At 39.9% G+C, this 19,997-nt stretch overlaps 1 protein-coding gene across 3 annotated transcripts in view; it reads right to left on the minus strand.

Moving 5' to 3' along the window:
- Window positions 1-19,997, minus strand: part of AFF3 (AF4/FMR2 family member 3) — a 324,957-nt gene that overhangs the window by 264,181 nt on the left and 40,779 nt on the right. For all 3 annotated transcript variants that reach the window (XR_003532872.1, XM_027674908.1, XM_027674907.1), the window contains exons 2-3: window positions 11,994-12,114; window positions 5,845-6,717 (exon numbers count right to left, since the gene is read on the minus strand). Coding sequence is in view for 2 of the 3 variants with exons in the window: in XM_027674908.1 (XP_027530709.1) it covers window positions 5,845-6,717; window positions 11,994-12,114 (994 nt within the window). In the remaining variant the exon portion in view is untranslated. The remainder of the gene's footprint in view (window positions 1-5,844; window positions 6,718-11,993; window positions 12,115-19,997) is intronic.

Consider the following 19,997-nt stretch of genomic DNA (forward strand, 5'->3'; position numbering starts at 1 on the left):
TTTTCTCTGATCATAGTCATCCTACCAATGAAAAACAATGAGGAACAAGAGATTCACCATAATCAGTCTATACAGAAAACTTTGGAGGCTATGATTTTATTAAATTCTTCATTTTGAAAAACCTGTAGATAAGTTTAGCTGGTGTTTTCCCAGAAAAAAATATACTGACAATTAATTCAAAAGAGAAACTTGTTTCACTGAGGGTGGAAACAGTATGGAGCTCTAAAAGTAAAGGCATCTAAACACCATTTTCCCTCTACAAGAGCTGCCATGGAAGAATAACCAGAGAGATTAGGCCCACTGTGTTCACTGGAGCTGCCTGCACACACAGTTGTTGTGTGCCTCAGTAACTGCAGAATGCGAGAAGGGCAAAGGCTTGAGTCACAACTTGAAAACTATATCAAAAAAACATTCCTTTACATTGTGGTCTCCACTGTGTTTGTTAAGAGTGTTTCCAACACTACTCTATTTAATACACTCTTTCCTTGCAGTTCTACTCTGTTGAATTCTCCTACATAAAACCAGGCAGTAATGCACAGCCTCCCACAGACACACTCAAAGGTCCTGAATAACTCACAACTAGCAGGGATCTTTGCACCACACTGCTCTTGTTGTGCAGTTCTTCCTGTTTAACATGGGAAAACATCCTTTATATGTGGGGAAGGTCAGTGCTACCATTGCAGGGATGAATTGATGTGTGTCTTCTTGTAAACGCAGCTTGCTAACTCATTCCTATGAACATCTGGGAAAGAAAACGTCTACAACTGGCTCATACTTACAAGTACTCGAGTGCCGTGATTGCTAACTTGCTTCTCAAGCACTGCAAGTTCTTCAATGAAGTCAATAAATGGTAGAGGAGTATCAACACACTTAATTCTGAGCTTATGTTTCCAGCCTCTTTGGGCACATCCTGAAATGGTGCCGGAAGAAGTCTGGACCGTTTTGCTAATGCATTCAATCTCTCCCTCCCTTTTTATCTAAAAGCATCTTCAATTACTCTTTTATTTTCATTTCTGCCTTTCTAGGACCGAAATGAACAGCCTGGGAAGTAGAAAAGAAAAACCTGGATTCAGCTCTTACTCCTGCAACAGTTCAACAGGATCCATTGGAGCCAGAGGGATGTGGCATTTGGCCTCTGAGGAAAAGCACTCTAAACTCTTTTCCTTCCTCCTGAGACACCGTTTCACCTCTACTGCCCCATAGATCCAGGTATGTGGTAATTCCAGAGGAAGCATGCACTGATAATGAGTATCTTCCCTCTTTAGTTTACTCTGGACCTTCTGTTCTCAAGTAAGATACAGCAGCACTTGTTTTTTTCACACATGAACTTCCACTTTCAATTTTAAACTGGAATGGAACTGCTTATTATATGTGCTATGCACCAAAGCTCTTCTTAAAAGAGACTGATCTTGAAGAAATTACCAACATTGAGGCCAAATTTTGAAGAGTTTTTTCAGATGGAGGAAAAAGTTGTGGGGTTTCTTTGCTTTCCATTAATACGTGGGGACAGAGCTGAGAGATAAAAAAAAGATTGCAGATTTAAAGGACACTTGGTAGCGCATGTGCCAGATACTGATAGCTATATATAGCCCCTTGAAGGAGAATGACTGCAGAGAGTATCTTATCCAGGCAAATAGGAATTTGCCTGAGTAAAATCAGGGTAAAAATGAAAAGAAAAAAAACAAACTCAACATTTAATCTATTGTGCATTACTTCTGCTGCAGAAGAAGTTGTGTAAGTACTCCGTGAAGTGAAATAAGAACACGTCCTTACGATGACCTTATCTACATTTCACATAAATGTGCTCCCAAATTTAACAAAACCAAATCTTCCTTTTTTACCATTAGACTGATAGTCATTCCTGAACACAACCTCTATTTCCTTGTTCCATAACCCTTAAGAGAAGTAAGTAAAGGACAATAGGTAAGGCTTCTTCAATGTAATAAAAAAGCAGCATGCAGCCTCTAAAATGAAATTTGAAAACAGAACTCAAATATAAAGAACATGATTTGCCATCCTAGGTTTTTCTTACTGTTTCACTCAAGAACATTTTAGAAAAGAGAGGCACTTGATTTCTCTGCCTTTTTTCTTCTATACCCTTGTATCAAATTTCTCTTCCCTTTTATCCAATACAGTGGGTACCTAAGCAAAGTAATTTATAAGTAGTTTAAAATGTGAAATAGCAGTACTTGAGATGATGAGCTATCATTTCTACATAGCAGTATGATAATTTTGGGAGGACCAGGAGGTTGGGTATGGATTCTAATTAACACTGATGTACCTTGGTCCTAAAGATTAAATTCCCAAATGAGTAACTGCTACCTTTCTACACACACGTCTATCCAAATTATTCTCATTAAAACAATTAAAAAAATTTATAAGCTTCAGCCTGTGTCAAGGTATTGAAGGCTTTCCAAAACTGATTAAAAATATTATATGAGGTATTGAACTGCATTAAAAATCAACCTTTTTCATGTATTGAAAAGTAATGGTCTATAATTTGTATTCAACTGATTTTATTGCCAGTGAATAATAATTGTACTGCAGCCAACTCTGTGCCCTGTTTCTCTGAAAACCTCATGGGATGTACAGAAGAGGAGTTTGTATCCTGCTGAAGACACACACACTTTGTATGACACTTCTTATTCTCCAGTCCTTACAGGGAGGCTTAACTTGGTTTCATTATGTATTTATTTTTCCATTGAAGGTTCCTTCAAACTGGTAAACACAAATGAAAGTGCATAGGTATCACAGAATCATAGAATGGTTTGGTTTGGAAGGGACCTTAAAGATCATCCTGAATCATGCCCCTTGCCATGGGTAGGGACTCCTTCCACTAGACCAGGCTGCTCAAAGCCCCATCCAACCTGGTCTTGAACAATTCCAGGGATGGGGCATCCACAGTTTCTCTGGGCGACCTTTTCGAGTGCTTCACCACTCTCACAGTGAAGAATTACTTACTTATATCTAATCTAATCCTACCCTCTATCAGCTTGAAGCCCTTGTCCTATCACTACATGCCCTTTACAAAGTCTCTCTCCAGCTTTCAGTTTTGGTCAATGTATGAGTGAGTCACCAGCGTCCTGGCAGCCAGGAGGGCCAGTCATGTCCTGGGGGGCATCAGGCAAAGCATCACCAGCCGGTTGAGGGAGGTGATTGCCCTGCTCTGCTCTGCACTGGTGAGGCCTCACCTTGAATATTGTGGCAGTTTTAGGTGCCACAATATAAGAAAGACATTAATCTATTAGAGAGTGTCCGAAGGAGGGCAATGAAGATGGTGAAGGGTCTTGAGGGGAAGCTGTATGAGGAGCAGCTGAGGTTACTTGGTCTGTTCATCCTGGAGAAGAGAGACTGAGGGGAGACCTCGCTGCAGTCTACAACTTCCTTGTGAGGGTAAGAGGGGGGGCAGACACTGATCTCTTCTCTGTGGTGGCCAGTGACAGGACCCAAGGGGAATGGTCTGAAGTTGTGTCAGGGGCGGTTTTGGTTGGATATTAGAAAGAGGGTGTCTCTGCTGGAACGGGCTCCTCAAGGAAGTGGCCACAGCACCAGAGTTCAAGAAGCGTTTGGATGATACTCTCGGGCACATAGTGTGACTCTTGGGTATGGTTCTGTGCAGGGCTAAGAGTTCGACTCGATGATCCTTTTGGGTCCCCTCCAACCCAGCATATTCTGTGATATTCTGTGAACATTCCTCCCTGTAGCAATACCAGTGGGTTACCAATTTCAACTTGTGCCACTTGGGATTGAAAAAGGTAGAACAAAGTAAACATCAGGGTCAAGGAAAAAAAGCTGGCCAGTTGTATCACCAGGACTCTCAGCTCTCTTGACATTGTCTTGCATTGATCTTGCAGATCTAAATATTGTCCTTCATCAGCTCCAGTTTCAAATCCCAACACCTATAGGACCTACTGTTTGTCTTCTTAGTAATTTGTCCATCATTTTTCATAATATTTATTTTTAACCTACTATACAATGGCTTTTGTCCACCTCCTTCAAATTCAGTTAAATGTTTATTTTATGTTATCAAATACTGTTTTATTGGTACTGCATCATATAAAATCTGTGAAAAGTTGGTGATACTTTAGTGGCTACTCTGCAGTCCACTCTCTCCTACCATAATCTACATTGCCATCAGTATCCAAACAAGTTTAAAGCTATCTCAAATACGACTACATGTCTAGAAACTGCAGTACAAACTTACTGTTACGCATCAGCATGGATTACATACAACAAATGAAATCTTTCTTTCCTGAGGTAGGCAAATTTGGAATGCAAATGGTAAATCCTGAATTTCAGACAAAAAAATGATTGCCTATCAAAACTACTTTCCAAACTAGTCCTTAGAGCATTGCATACATGTAAAGGGGGAAAATGCAAAAGAGCCAGATAATTGCCACAGGCATGCTTAATTCTAACAATATTTCCCACTTGCACATAGAAGCACAAGTCTGAAAGACGCAATAATAGCTAAATGGATATTAGTATCTGCAATTACCTGATCTATCTGCACAATTACAGCAGTTTGTGAATGCTAAATTTGTGTATGAAATCTGGCTTAAGAGGCTAAACAACCCCTTTTTCCGGAACAACATATCACCTATGTGCTGTTTGGAACTGATGGAATTTTCACTTATAGAAAAACCACAGAAGTAATTGCTTCCAGAGAGATTTCTCTCCCAAACCAAACCAAAGGGGGAATACAAGAGTCAACTCCATTTCTGAAAAATGGGCATTAAGAGGCCAGAGAATTCTTTCAAAAATTAGATTTTCCTCTCCTTTAACAATGCCAGAAACAAAATTTTAAGACTAAAAACATATCAAGACACACCACAGCTGTCAAGTAAGAGTAAACAATTATTGTCTCTTCTCTGAGAAAGTCACAGGGATTCAGTCAAATAGTCTTTCAGTCCTATAAATACTATGAATTTTTAAAGTCACGGGAGTGCTACCAATTTGCATAAGAGGATGATGAGACCATCTTTGAACTGGCATACAGGCCTCTGAATACACCCCTGGAAAAAAAAAATCACCCTTTATTCTGCCAAAATCGGTCATTTCCTCCCCATCTAAAAAGACCAAACAGAAAATCACAGTCAAAGTGATAAAGCAAAATGTCCTACTGGCATAAAATGAATGTGAAATAAATGAATGTAAAGAAGAAATCTTTCATTTTTACTGCTGATAACAGAAATGTTGTCTAGAAGCTTTTTCAGACACTTTTTCATACTTGTAGCATGGGTCAACCCACTACACCAGGTTTCTACAGATGGCAATTCCTTAAGAAGCAAACCTCAGTCTTCTCAGAGATTGGAATGAAACATAAACTACGAACTAAAAGGAGAGTTTCCTTGCTGTATTCTCATCTATTCCACAAGTTTCATAATGTTTTTCACAAATTTCATACTGTATAAGTAATTTTTTTAGATTGTGAAACTACTTTGACATCGAGGGTAGCAGAACTACTCCTGATCACATGCACTTCATTTCATCTTTGCCACAGAGAAATAAGTCAATGAACAGTAAGAAGCAATATACCTGCCTAGAAAAAAAAAAAATCCAGATTTCATATGTGGACACTCAGAAAAAAATCAGTGAAATAACATATACTACTAGAAAATGCGCCTTTGTAGGAAGTGTTATGGTCCTGAAGACAGCGAGCATTTCACTGTTGAGATACATTCAAATTACTGTGAGGCTTCTACTTGCAATTTACTATGTCAATGTTACAAAAAAATTTCAACATGCAAACTAATTGTTAAAAATGTGTAAAAGAAACAGGTGCAATAAGGCATCATCCATCCATCTACAGAGGTATGTCATAAGAAGTATAAAAACACTTACTTCTTCTTGCTTAGGAATGCTGAACTTGGCTATCTTTGACTTGGGCCTGGCCGAATCAGGCTTGTTGGAAGGCACTCCCCTATATGATTTGGTCATCTCTGCTGGTAACTTCAGCTTTGGAGACTCATCAGGAGCCTGGTCTTGACCATCCATTGGCCTTACATAAGCTGTTGGTTTCTGCTGACCCAGACTGGGCTTTGAAGCAAGAGAAGGTGGGAAGTTTTGGACGCAGTGCCCACCACCATGCTTTGCTGGCCTCTCTTGTGCTTGAGTTCCTCCTTCTGAGCTACAACTGAGCTTTGTTGGCTGCTGCACTCTACTGATGTTGTCTCCTAACGTCGCCCTCAGTGAGCTTTGCTGGGCAGAACTGGAGGAGGAGGAAGAGGAGGAGGAGCAGGAGGAGGAAGAGGAGCAGGAGGAGGAGGAGGAGGAGGAGGAGGAACAGGAGGAAGAGGAGGTGGGACTTGATGCATAGCGTTTTAGTTTCTCCAGATTGGATTTTTGGTTCGCCAACTTGAAGTCACCCTTGTGTGACTCCAGCGACCGGTGTCCGTGTTTGCTCACTCTCTGCTGGCCATCTGAAGTGGCATTACGCCCAGTCTTCTGCCAGCCCATCGTGGTACTTTTGCTCTGCTGGGCAGCTAGGGATGCTGGTTTGGAAGAAGTAGTGCTCAAAATGGGAGGAGGAGGTGGCAGTCTTGAGTCTGCAATAAAATGGTCATCAGGCCTGGGGAGAGACGTCTGAGGAACCCCAGGTTTTGGAACCCCAACGAGATGGCTCTGGTTTGATCGGTCAGTTAACAAGTCTTTCATTTCATCATAGTTGCCCAACGTATTCTGGATGCGATTGGAAAGCTCATCCCCCTTGTTAGTCTGCAAAACAAAAATTGAGTGTTCTGCAACAGTCAATGTAAGAAAAACAAAGTTCCCTGCGTGATTCTGCTCAAATCCTTACTGAAGTAGCACTGTCTTATTCAGCAGCAGCGTTGAGGGATGAAATCGAAAATCCTTATTGTCTCTGAAGACACTTGTCAACATCTTAAATCTACCCTGAACTGGAAAAGCTATAAAGGGCCTTAGAGTATATAAAAAAAGAAATCTATCACTGATATCATGCCGTACTTAAAGTATATTACCTGGAAACTGGAAAATTTATTATTGCAACTACACAGAATGGTTTGGATTAAATCTGACCATGATAAAACTTTTCCTATAGCTCAACACAAGCTCTCCTTCAGCCATGAATGAAAACACTGCATTCCCAATTTCCTCCTCTGCCTGCCTAAGTTTTCATAACCATCTGGGAAGCCACACAACGTCCCATGCGAGCACTGAACAAATTCATCAGTCTAAGCCAGCCAAATGCTATAAGGTGACTTGAAAACAGTTTGTGGGAAATGAGAAAAGTACAGATGATTATGTCCCTTCTTTGAAAATGCTCTGACAGGATGCTCATTCCAAGGCACTCTCCTCTTTTAAAAAAAAAGTAAACAGAACCCCCACCAAGTTCTTCACATTGCTCAGTGTTTGCTGTGAGTAGCAGAGGGAACACAGACACTCTTCCTACCCTTTAAGATTAATTATTGTCTTAAAAATAACCCATTTACTTCCTGACTGAAAAGGCAGAAGCTTCACAAAGAAATAAAACAAGCAAATAAAACATTCTGGAAAAGATTGAAGACTCCTGCTTTAAAAAGCCACTGTAAGCAAAAGGGTGTATCATTAGCATTTATGCAGTAGGGATTTTTCTGAACCCTGCCAAGATTCAGGCGTGTGATGTCCTTTGCTTTACATTTTCAGAGGAAGACAGTAATGAGGCAGTGCAATTCTCCTTTCTCTCTTCCAGACATGGGGTCTGAATGGGAAAACTCCAATTGGTTTCAGAAGGCCAAGCTTTCATCTTGAGACTCTCTGTTTTAGAGGAAAATAGAAAGAAGGAGAAAGAAGGGAGAAAAAGGGACTGGAGAAGATCCCCTTAAAGTTAAAAAATATGAAAGATGTAGCAACCACATCAGTCACTCTAGAAAACTGGGATATGTAAGGGAAGGTATGTAAGGGTAACACCCAGTTTGGAACAATGCTTTTTTAGGGTTTCCTAGTAGGAAAGCTTAACCCAAGCAAAAACGCCTCGTAAATGAGTGCTGTGATTGCCAAATGCAAATTTTCAGAGGACTACAGTGGAAGCATTCTTAAGTCAAACAGTAGAAGCAGTTCTGTCTTGCTTGAAACTTTTGCCCTCAAATTTCAAGGACACTACCTTGTAATTATGTAAAATGTATCCCAGCTAGTTTTCTGATACATATTTGTTACTATGCTAATAGAGCTGAATATATATCAACAATACATATTGAAGGAGAGTGGGAAGGGAAAAACTCAAAAGTGTTGCATCCAAAACTTTGCTTTTCAAACGTGGAATAAGATGGCTCAATCACTACAGCCTGATCTTCCCTCTGCACATACAGCTGTTATTGTCATAAAGACAACAACCTGCTATGGAGAGAACTATGAAGCATTAACTCATAGACAGCAAGTGCTTTAAAAAAGGGTGTTCCTTCACAGGAATCACATCAATATCCGAAAGAAGAGGAAACTATTAATGAGGCTTCAAAAGTAGGAAGCATCACATACATCTGAAAAGAAAGAAGGTTGGAGATACACTCACATGTCTCCTGGAGTCAATAAAATAACTTCTACATTTGGGCATCTCCTTGGCCAGCAGAATTGTTTTCCAGAAGACATAGGGAATTTTCCTTTTTCCCAGTGGATCTCTTCTATGTTTCCTGTGGTTTCTCCACCTTGTGCAGATTCCTTGTAGAGAAATATTTTTCCAGCTTCCCTCTATGGAGGGAGATCTGTCCTTGGGCCTGCACTCAGTCTGATTCAGCCAGTGTGTGTATGAGGTTTGTTTCCCTGCCAGAGCATGGCAACAAGGACCACCAAATGGAATGGGGTCCCTGGCACCCACAAGTCTCCTACAGCATGGATAGCTTGTGAGGGCAGTTCTCCACCTCGATGCCGCTAGCTCCATGAGTATAAAAGAATTGTGTGCAAGTTTTGCCCCTGAGAAATCCAACTTCCCTAAAAGAAGGTTTATTTTTTTCTAATGGCTGCTATTTGGATGGGAAGAAAATAAAAGCCTCATTGCAGATTATCTGTAGACTATCATTAGCTCAGAAAAGTCATCAGTTTGTCTTTTATATGGATGTGATGTGAAGGTCACACATAGACATCTTGTATTGAGAGATCCCAGATAACCACAAGAATAATTGCAGCAAACTGGTATCACAGCGTGCGCTGACAACTGGTCTGTGTTGTTTATTCCTTCAGGACACGCTGGGGATAACGTGAGGTGAGATTTTGTTTGGAGCTGATCTCATAAAGAAGAATTCAGCTAAATCCTCTTGGGAACATGATGGGATCTGAGGTAACCTGTTATGAGCTTTAGTTTGTCCTACTATTTGCTCTGAAATATTGCTGGCCTTATTTAAGCATTCACATAAGGAAAACATGGTCATAAAATGAGTAGCTAGGAAAAGCATTTTGTCCAAACATGTCTAACTTAGAGTGCTCTGATATTCTTCTGCAATGCAAGATGAATCCATGCATTTGAAGATGGGAACATCCAACACTTCTAAAAATAAACCTGATGGCTGCCCAGAAGGCCATCAGAATTTTTTTCTTCATTAAAAATACTTACATGGTTAATGGGGCAAGATATTCTGTCCAGAAAATATCCAGAACTAATTTCCTATTTTTCACACCCCCCTCTAAAAGAGATTTTAAGTGAACGATACTGGATTTCCTGTAATCCTTCATAAAGGGTTGCTATGGATACTTTGAACAGGATAAGGGGCAACCCAAAGAGTCAGGATTTTTGAGAAAATTCGATGTTACAGTAGTAGTGATACATGTCAAGGTGAGAGAGGACATGAGATTTAAGAGATTTCCAATCTGCCTTTGATTTTCAGATATGGCCTTCTGAATGGCATATCCTTTGGCTTTAACTCATGTTTCTCAAGCTGTGCAGAGGAATACTGAATTTGATCAGAGCTTGCAGTGAATGTCTGCCATAATTTCATTCTCCTTTGGAAACACCCAAAAGCTGAACATCTTTAAATGCCCTAAGAATGAGTTTCAGTTTTGCTTTTGCAGAAAGGTTTCCTCTTTTGCAGTTAGCCTCTCTCCACAATAAGATCAAAATGCCCAAGCCACAGTTCTTTCCCCCACACCGAAAGTTCACAAATGCTTGGATGAGTTCAGATAGCCCAATGGTCCACTGCCAGCGTATACATGACATTTGGAGAATGTCACTGATGAAGTTTTGATGTCTAATACTACCAGAATGACTGGTCACCCCAAGCAACTGTGGCTGTCACACCAACAGAGCTGTGAGTTATACTGCTGTCCTGGGCTTTGCCTTTCGCCATGTTTCCTGGACAAAGTTAGCTGTAGGATGTATTTCTGCAGCACCTTCTTTACATGATTGTCCAAAACAGGGACATAGTGTTTAAAGATAAGAAGCAAGGATGGAGCCATTATTCTGATCACCCCACAGGATATCTGCTCTGTATCCTCTCTGCTTCTAGAGTTGGTAATTATTTTTCAATCATTCCTATTGGAGTTGACAGAATTAAACTGTGGTTGCATAGAGGTGCCTTCAGACATCGTAACTCAGAAACTCCTGGTGTGTCCCTGACATATCACGCCTGTGTCATGATAGTCAGTACACTGGCCCAGAGGTAATAATCAAAGTGCACAAAATATTCCAACTGCACCACTTTTATAAGTAATTTGAGCTTCAGTATTACCAACCTGAGGCACCACAGACAAAACAGTACTGGGGACCCAGCAAAAGGCCAGGTCCTTTTTGTGACTGGTCTATTCAACTGGACCTACCAAATGGAAAATCATTAGGTCTTCACTGAAACAGAGCCCTCAAGAAATACCTACTCACAGCTGACTTACGCTTTTCAGGCTCTGTTCCATGGATTAGCCCTTGACTGGTCTCACAGTAGACTTTTTCAAGTAGATCCTTGAGGAGTTCGAGGCATTTGCCATGGTTTCTAAATGTCTTTGTAATGAATCTGAAATTTGGGCAGCTGGATGTCAGCTTCAAGGCAGACAGAGCTGTGTTCCATCAAGGGACATGGTTTGAAAGTGGTAGATTTTTCTTTTTTATTAGGGACTAAATACAAACAACAATCTGGAAGAAGAGCAAACTAAAAGCTGACCCTGAAGCATGAGCAGAAAAATGGAAGCATGGAAGTCAAGTGCAGAAGCCAAGTGCCAGGTCCCAAATAGGCCTCATGGAAAGAGGAACTAAAGCACACAAAGCATCAAGGACAAGTGATGTTGCATGGAGGGAAAGACTTCACAATGTGGTGGTTGTAACAGTAACTTGGACACTACTGGAAAGGCACACCAGACAGTACATGATGATGCTTTGATGCATGCAGTCAAAGTCATTGGTTTAACTGGGGAAGAGGAGCAGCCTCTGTGGGATACTGCTGTCTGGTGCTGTTCACAAACACTCTGTTTTCAGCCTTCTGTAAAGTGTAGAAGATCCTGCTTGACCCTTCTAACATGGAGTGAGGAAAGACAGTTGTGCCTCATCAAACTAATGATTTACCATGAGAAGCAAAACAGGGAGCTGAGACTCCTAAGCTACTTCTGCCTTTGGTGAGGGTAAAACACATAGAGCAGATAAATTTTCTTGGTAATGCGTATAGGAAAAAAAAAGCGAACAGCAACATATTTCACTACATTAACCCTGGCCACAGCATAATGCTTACTGTACTGCTTGACCTTCACTCACTATTCTCACACAATTGTTTTCTTCTAAGTGTTGCAGAAACAGGGCACTGTCACCTTCACCTCCTAGCTTTAATTCCATCTCAAATATTGTTAGGATAGTTCTAGTTTATTTCACTCTTGCTGCTGAATACTATAAGAAGCTCTATACATATGCATATATATATATATATACATATACACACACACATAAAATTCGATTCTCAATGAATCATGCATATTCTCTGAGAATTTGGTGGGGAGGGTACTGACACCTGGACAATGCCTTCTGCAGACTGCATTTTTGAACTGTGGAATAAATAAATTAAAAAAGAGTCACACAGCTGGGAAGCATCTACCTTGTATGGTTCACTGAAGAGGGAATAGCTCGTGTTAAATGTGCCATCCTCCTGCTGGGCCTCCTGATTTCTCCTTTCCCATTCTTTCCTTCGCAGTACATTTCTATCTGGCTCATAGACACTGCAACAAAAAAAAGAGAAATAGTGTTTTAAGAGTTAAAACTTAGGTGGCAACATATAAACCAGTGTGCACTTAAAAACTTTTGCAGACAGATGGCAAAAATAAGCACCGACATGAATCAGATGAATGCCAGTTCAAGTAGGCTGGGGAGGCTCAGGTCTCTGGGAATGCTGGTGCTTTCTTCGCAGAGAATAGATAATTAAATTCTTACAGAAATATAAAAAAGAAATCACAGGGCAGGATCTAGTCTGTGCAGAACTTCTCTGCTTGAAATGTGATAAAGGAAATATCTAAGCAACTTTGACAAAGACTGAAAGTACTCTTAAGGCAGAGGGTAATTATAGCTATGAGTAAATAGAAATTATGAACATATTTCCATTTATGACATATCCTCTGAGTGTTGTATGCTTCTTTTTTTCACATGGATGTGTTTCTGTAGTGATTCTTTCATTAACTAGCTCCCTAAAGAGCTGTTAAAACTATATGCTGTAGTGGTTTCCACAGTTAGGTTGCTTCTTCTGATCTCTGTTAATCAACCAAGTCGTGAAACTACTACTAAAACAATTCCTCTTTCTGATGGATTTGACACTACCACAACTTCAGAACGTGAATAAATGAATACTGGCATGACTGTGTATGTATGGCTGGTAGAGTGTAGCTGGAGAGAGAATAAAATCACTGCATTACACAAAAGAATTAATTTTTAGAAATTAACTACTTTGGCTCCAATACAGACATTCAGAATAATTTTTTTCTTTTTTTTTTCCCCCCACAGAATTCTAGTTTAATGCATGACAACATAAGCCAGAGAAGCCACGCAGGTTTACACATTTCAGTCTGTTATGTTTTATTCTCCTCACAGAGAAAACCAACGTGTCTAACAAAGTTTATGTGTTATTTCAGGACAATGTGCCAAGTATGCTGATTGCCTGTTTTGCTTAGCTCAGCTAATGGTTTTCTTCTGGCACTGTAAATCTGTAAAGTAGGAATATATATTAATGTCATGTAAGTGCACAATGTGTTAATAAGAAAAACATCGTCTTGCTAACTAACTTCCCAGTTAGTAAAACATATGTTGCATTGGCTACCCACGTGATGCTACCTAGTATGCCTAAGGCAAGGCAGCCAAAAGGCCAACAGTGATCTGATTCTAATTCAAGACCTGAAGGAGCTGAAAATACTCAGGATATGTTAGGCACTATTAGCATTTAAAAACAATGCCTCAGCAGTCACCAAAAGAACACAAAATCTTGTGTTTGCTTGTTAATGCTGCTAACTCGAACTGGACTGCACAGTACCCTTCCGATGGGTCTGAGGGCAGATGCCAGGCTCCGAGCAGGGCTCTCAGACACAGGGGCTTATTGTAAAACACAGGGTTTCAGTATAGCAGGTTGGAGACAGCATCCAAATACATATCTGTTTATTCCACTTACAGGTAGTTGAGGGTTTTTTGGGTTTTATACCATATTTTTCACGAGCAATACATGTATTCAGGCCAACATGCTCTCCTTGGAAAGCAGTGTATGAGGTGGCAATTGTAGGGGTGGAATTTTGGAAAATGCCTTCCTCCAGGAAGAAGGGGATAGCGAAGGCCTCCCCATGGGGTCCCTGTGCACGAGATCATCTGCTACACATGCTGCCAAGGCCAGAGGCAGAGCAGTTGTCATTGACTGCTATGTGAGCAAAGGTCTTCAGTTACTACATCATGCCACTGAGCATACTCCCATCAGCTAAGTCAGTTAGCAACCGCCTCTGCGTCTAAAGCAGACTTTCTGCCACAATGACTAGCTGTTGTTAGGTTGGGTTTTTCTGGAGTTGCAGGGATCAAGTTATAACTTCATCCTCAGCTACATGACCCCATCTGGAATCTCTTCGCTCTTTGAGATGCTTTGTATTTGGACTTTAGCTTGCAGTTAAATAGAGAATGGGCAGTTTCCCTGAGATTAATTATAATACTGGTCTCTACCCAATTTCTAAGAAGTAAGCAAGTGCAACATTCTTCACTAGGCCTCATACAAATTTAAAAATGCACTGGTGTGATACTCCTGAAATGGAAGGACATTTTTATCCCTTTATTGGATAGAGACATACTTGATGAAGACATACAAGTTACCAGGTCTCTGAACCCCCTTCTCAAATGAGTTCACTGCTGGCAATGCAATGCACAACCTGCAATAATTCAGAATGATTATGCAAATGGCAGAACTGTGTGACAATGCCTAACATGCCATCTATAAGCAGTAAGTTAGCAAGAGCTACAAGTTGAGAGTTGTGTTCCTTTGGTAATACCAGATGGCAAAATGTCTAGCATTTGTGAGGCTGTTCTTTATTTGCATGAACATTGCAGCAATCGCATTTCATTGAACGTATGTCACCAAATGTATTTATTTGTTTTGGTTCAAGGAGAATACTGCCAACTGCTATAATTGTCTTTATTGCAAACACTTCAGTTAATGGAAAACAGTTCTTTTTAATAGTTTTCTTCTCTATTTTTTTTAATTTGCAATTTAAAACAATCCCAAAGGTACATCTACTTGTTAATCGTTTACAGCATGTCATTTCCACAGCTCAGACACGAAGAACAAGCTCGTGAAAATCTCATGATTTTTTCTTCATTGGGGCATATGTACATATGTGAGTGATATCTACATATATATGTGTAATATCCATGCTTATACATCAGTTTATTGATGAAGAATTTTTCTAGTATGGGCCAAAATGTTGAAGCAGTTTTGTAAGACTTGGAAACTAAAGAACATGCAAATACTCATCTCTCAGAAGTCACTGTCATTTATATTTGTTTCATACAGGTCAAATTCCAAAAGGGTGAATTTAAATAGTTTTTATATGGTATACCATTAGTTTTAAAATGCTGCATCTGTTTCAAATTCATGCTTAGAGGACACAAACCAAAGCACAGGAAACAAGTCAAATACTTGCAAAAGTTATATATGAATAAAGGTTGTATGATAGAAATTAAACTATCTCAAATTTGGCACACTGCTTTTTTTGATTTATCTCAACCCTAACATCTGCCAAGGTACACACTGGATTTACCAATTAGTTGGGTCTAAACACCAATGTCTCAGTCTCAAAGCACTTTCAGCACACCATCACCACCACATGGTCACAGCTGTCGTACCTTCTCTGCTTTTTTCAGGATACTTTGAGTAATTTCACTCAGATATTTGATAAATTCCAATGGATTTCCAAACTTCTCAGAGTATGTATGTTTAATAAGTTTTGATCTGTTGTGATGACTTTTGGAAGACTACCTTGATGACTACCCACTCTTTGGCTGTGCACAAGGTGAGCAGCCTGAACAGAAGAGCCTAGGCATGCTGGTGCCTGATGGGAGAGTGGTAGTGACACAAGTCTCCCCACAGAAATACTCACAGCTTTCTTCACGCTACTCCTGACATCAGAAGGAACCATTTCCTTTAGTCCTTAATTAGAAATAGAGATGGCTCAGGGGACAGCCTAGGAGCAGAGCAATAATTTTACCTGAAAAACCTGCAGCTGGATTTAATCTCCTACAAAGTCCAAAGAGTTATGTTGCCTCAGGCTAGGCTGAAAGTAATCATATAAAAAGCCTTAAGTTTGAAATGTTGAAAAATCTCCTTCTCTTTCTTTTCTTTCTTTTTTTTTTTAAAGCACACTATTTCTGACTTGATTTACCTCCCTCAGACATCACTTCTTGGAGCAGCTCAAATAAAAAGGTCTAATCTCCATAATGAACTGGGTGGAGACAGTGCACGAGTATCCTACTGTCCTTCTGTTTTAGGGAATGCCCAAATTTGCATTCAGAGGAAGATGTCCTTTTCCACAAATGAAAGCACTGCACCTTCACTGAGGAATTACACGCCTTTGCAGGTGTATGGTGTGTATTAACGATGCTGCCTGACCTTTTCAGAAACCACAAAATTGCTGCATCACTAAGGAGAGATTCAGGAAGGGTAGTGTTATTTTGTTACAAGATCACCATCCTTATAACAGCTGGCATCTTTGAGACTGTTAAAGACATGGGTAGGTAAATTGAAAGTGAGATTGCTGGTACTCCCCTTGCCTGGCATCAGTTTATTTTCTGGCAAAGGAAGGGGGCTGTGACCCAGGCAGCCCTACCAGCATGACAGAGGATGGTGTTACCACATGTATATGCAGACCTGGCGGCAGTTTCTGAACTTATCATTTACAGCAACGTGAAATCTCGCCTTTGCCTTTCCAGACCTTCCAATATAATTTTCCAGTCCAAAGATTTAGTTCATTATTTCTGTATTGTGAGGGTTTTGCTATACCCACATACACATTCACCTTCCTTCTACTCCCCCCCCCCAAATATTGTGATATAAATTTAGCTGGTGTAGCTTGTTTATTTGCAGTTAATGTTTACCCAGGAGACTGATGTCCTTCACCCCAGCAACTACCCATGGCACTTAGAATAAAATTTTCAGAACCTGAAGTCTAGATATACAAATTACAAAAGCAGAGTTGATGCTTCACCATTTAACTATTTCTTAAACTGGCAAACCCACAGTTCCTGCGGGCTCCTGGTAGGCCTTTGCTAGCGAAGACAGAGTTCCCAGGGCTGAGCCTCTTTACTGGATTTTATCAACTGCCCCATTTGTTTCTAAATTGACCCTTCTTATTCTGTAATCACATTAAAAGGCTCCATCAAAATGCCATGAGACTACAACACTCACTCCCAGTGTCGGGTGTGTTGGGAACGACACCATCCCCAACCTGCCAGGTGCAGTCCCTGAATATCCCCTGGGAGTGTACAGTGCTGATCTTGTTACAAACAAACAAACAAAAATCCATCCCAGAAACACAACCCATACCATAAGTGACTAAAAGATATGTGCACTTCAAGAATAAACCAGACCTGTGAACAAGTTTTCTGCAAGGACACATACATCTTTGAAATTAAATTTTAGCACACGGTCATTTTTGAATTATGAACAAAGTTGGAACTGCTTCAAAGCCATGGAAAACAGGCAATATTTCAAGAAAATAAATTTTAAAAGGGTCCACTATTATTCTGAACAGTTTTCCACAAATTTTAATCTGGCACACAAGTCAATATACTAAATTTCAGGATGAAGTGAGGACATTTTCTTAAATATTTAATAGTCTAATTCTCCCCTGAATTACTACATTTATGCCAAAGTAGCTAAATAGAGTAAGTCAAAGAAAAAACTTACGCAACACAATAAAAAAGCAGTCCAGCTCTGATTCAGGACAGTGATTTCAAAACTCAATTCAGAATGGAAAGTGGATTCTGAATTTAAATATACTATCATTCCTGTATCTCTGCCTATTTTAAAACTCAAAACAACTAACCAGCCTGAAACCCTGTAAAGGCAACAGTCCCCAACATTTTTAGAAAATAGTCTTAACTCTGATGATTTAATTACAACAATTCAGGTTATATTGATTGCTGAATTGCTGTGCTTAACATGGAAGTGTTAAAACATTTAATGCCTGTTTTCTCTTTCACTGTTCATGTCCAGGGTTTTTGCTGGCCAATTTCTTGGTACCGGTTCCATTTCCAGCTAAGTATAACTGGTATCTGTTTGGAAATTCATTGATAATGGGGTAGGGGAGCTCTGAGAGATGACGACCTTACATTTTTGAGCATTAAATGATTTCCCTAATGACATTTGAACTATTATATTAATTATGACAAAGGGGCTGCCTTTGATGAACAAGTGCCATAATCAATGAAATACCTTCCTAAGTTTCAACTAGATTTTTTAGACTTTTTATCTAGCTTAAACAGCAGAAGTTAATTTGATGATTTTTACAGTATTTTTTCCCATTTACAAACAGGAATGCCGTGGGGTAAAGCAATTACTCTGATTTACTGTTTTCACTTTGATTGAACATAAAGATGTAGCACGGTCTCAAAAAAGCAGTAACTTAACAAACTGTGCTCCTATCCACAGACAGATAAAGTACCTATTTTGCTATTTCAAAGAGTTTACCTCCAGGCAGCAGCACAGAGCAAACATCAATCAATGACATGTGTCTAAGATGAGATTGATGTTTACTCTCACAGCTTTTCATCTTACATCCAATAAATTATTTTTCCTTCACCAAAATGCCTGCTTAAATTTCATTTTTCACTTTGCAGTATCAGTTTTAAAACTTTACCTTCCAGCAATTTTAAAGCTAGGATTCATTGATGCTTCAGCTTTTACAGCCTGTTTATGATTTGTATTAGCCACGAAACACTACCGACCAAACATGAATATGATCAGGGGGAGCTGAGCTGGGGCGGCCGCTTGCACGGTGGCAGGTGCAGGCTGGAAGGTGTGAGATTGCTTTAATTATCTGCCTGGAAATTCCATGTCCAAAATGGGGGCAGATATATTACATCCACCAAACAAATGAATATATATATCATATCTACAAAATCAGCACTGTAGCGTTCGAGTCAGGTCTTCTGAGAGTTAACACTGGGCAACTGGAAAGAACCAAGGAAAGGCTGATTGTGGGTGCAATTATTAACTTGCAGGCACTCACACCGGACATTCACAAAATGTATAAGCGCTTTGCATGCAACCTGACTGAGTTTTAAATATGTATTGAAATACTGAGAAAACCTAGGGCTGCAATTGAGACTGGGATCTAGGTTGTTGACCCAGAGCATCATAACAGAGGAATGTTAAAAAAAAAATCCAATCTAGTTCAACACTTGCTTTTATTAAGAGCACCTCTTCCAGTTCTGCTACAGATAAAACATGCACATTTTCTTCCCTCTGTGCAGTTTTGCCCAATGAGAGAAATTGAGACATAATTCTAATTTATTTTTACTTTGAGGAAAAATAACTTTATCACATGATAAAATTCTACCAGTCCATACCTATAGGATACACAGATATCCAAACATATGCCATTCAGTATTAATATGTAATCCTATATTCAATACCTTACTATTTTCTAACACTAAAACTGCTAGCAAAAATGCCTAAGATGGATGAAGATCTAGTAACAACACTGAGCCAAGCTAGAAACAAAACATTACTATTACTTTTAATGTTGTACTGCTCTAACAATACACTCTTCAAAAGTATATTCACAAGTGTAAAATTCACCGCTGTTAATAATCTTACACCTGGAATGACTGTTTCTTTTTCTTCAGAATCCAAAATTATATTTAAAACCTCCAGAAATTAAGTGGAGATCTTGGCTGCCAAGAAGCAGATACTGGAGATATGACAAAGTATTCCTTTTGTATCCTCATCTCTATTTTCCAGGTGGAGATAAAAACGAAATCAAGACTGAAGAGCACAAACCTGACAAACCACAATGAAGCCCTTTTATTTTTGTTAATGCTACTTTTACGTCGTAACTAAAAAATACAACAGCTCATAGAACCATAGAATCATAGAATAGTTTGGACTGAGAGGGACCTTAAAGATCATCTAGTTCCAGTTCCCTACCATGGGCAGGGACACCTTCCACTAGACCAGGTTGCTCCAAGACTCATCCAATCTGGCCTTGCACAATTCAGAGATGGGGCATTCAAGCTTCTCTGGGCAACCTGTTCCACTATCTTGTCACCCTCATAACAAAGAATTTCTTCCTTATATCTAATCCAAACCCACCCTCTTTTCAGTCTGAAGCCATTCCCCCTTGTCCTATCACTACATGCCCTTGTACAAAGTCTCTCCCCAGCTCTCTCATCAGTCCCCTTTAGGTACTGGAAGGTGCTGTAAGGTCTCCCTGGAGTGTCCTCTTTTCCAGGCTGAACAAACACAACACTCTCATCCTGTCTTCACAGGAGAGGTGCTCCAGCCCTGTGATCATCTTCATGGCCCTCCTCTGAACTCAATCCATCAGGTCCACATCCTTCCTGTCCTGAGGACCCCAGAACTGGA

The sequence above is a fragment of the Neopelma chrysocephalum genome, unplaced genomic scaffold, assembly GCF_003984885.1.
Source record: "Neopelma chrysocephalum unplaced genomic scaffold, ASM398488v2 Primary Assembly neopelma1_25, whole genome shotgun sequence".
Lineage (NCBI taxonomy): Eukaryota > Metazoa > Chordata > Aves > Passeriformes > Pipridae > Neopelma > Neopelma chrysocephalum.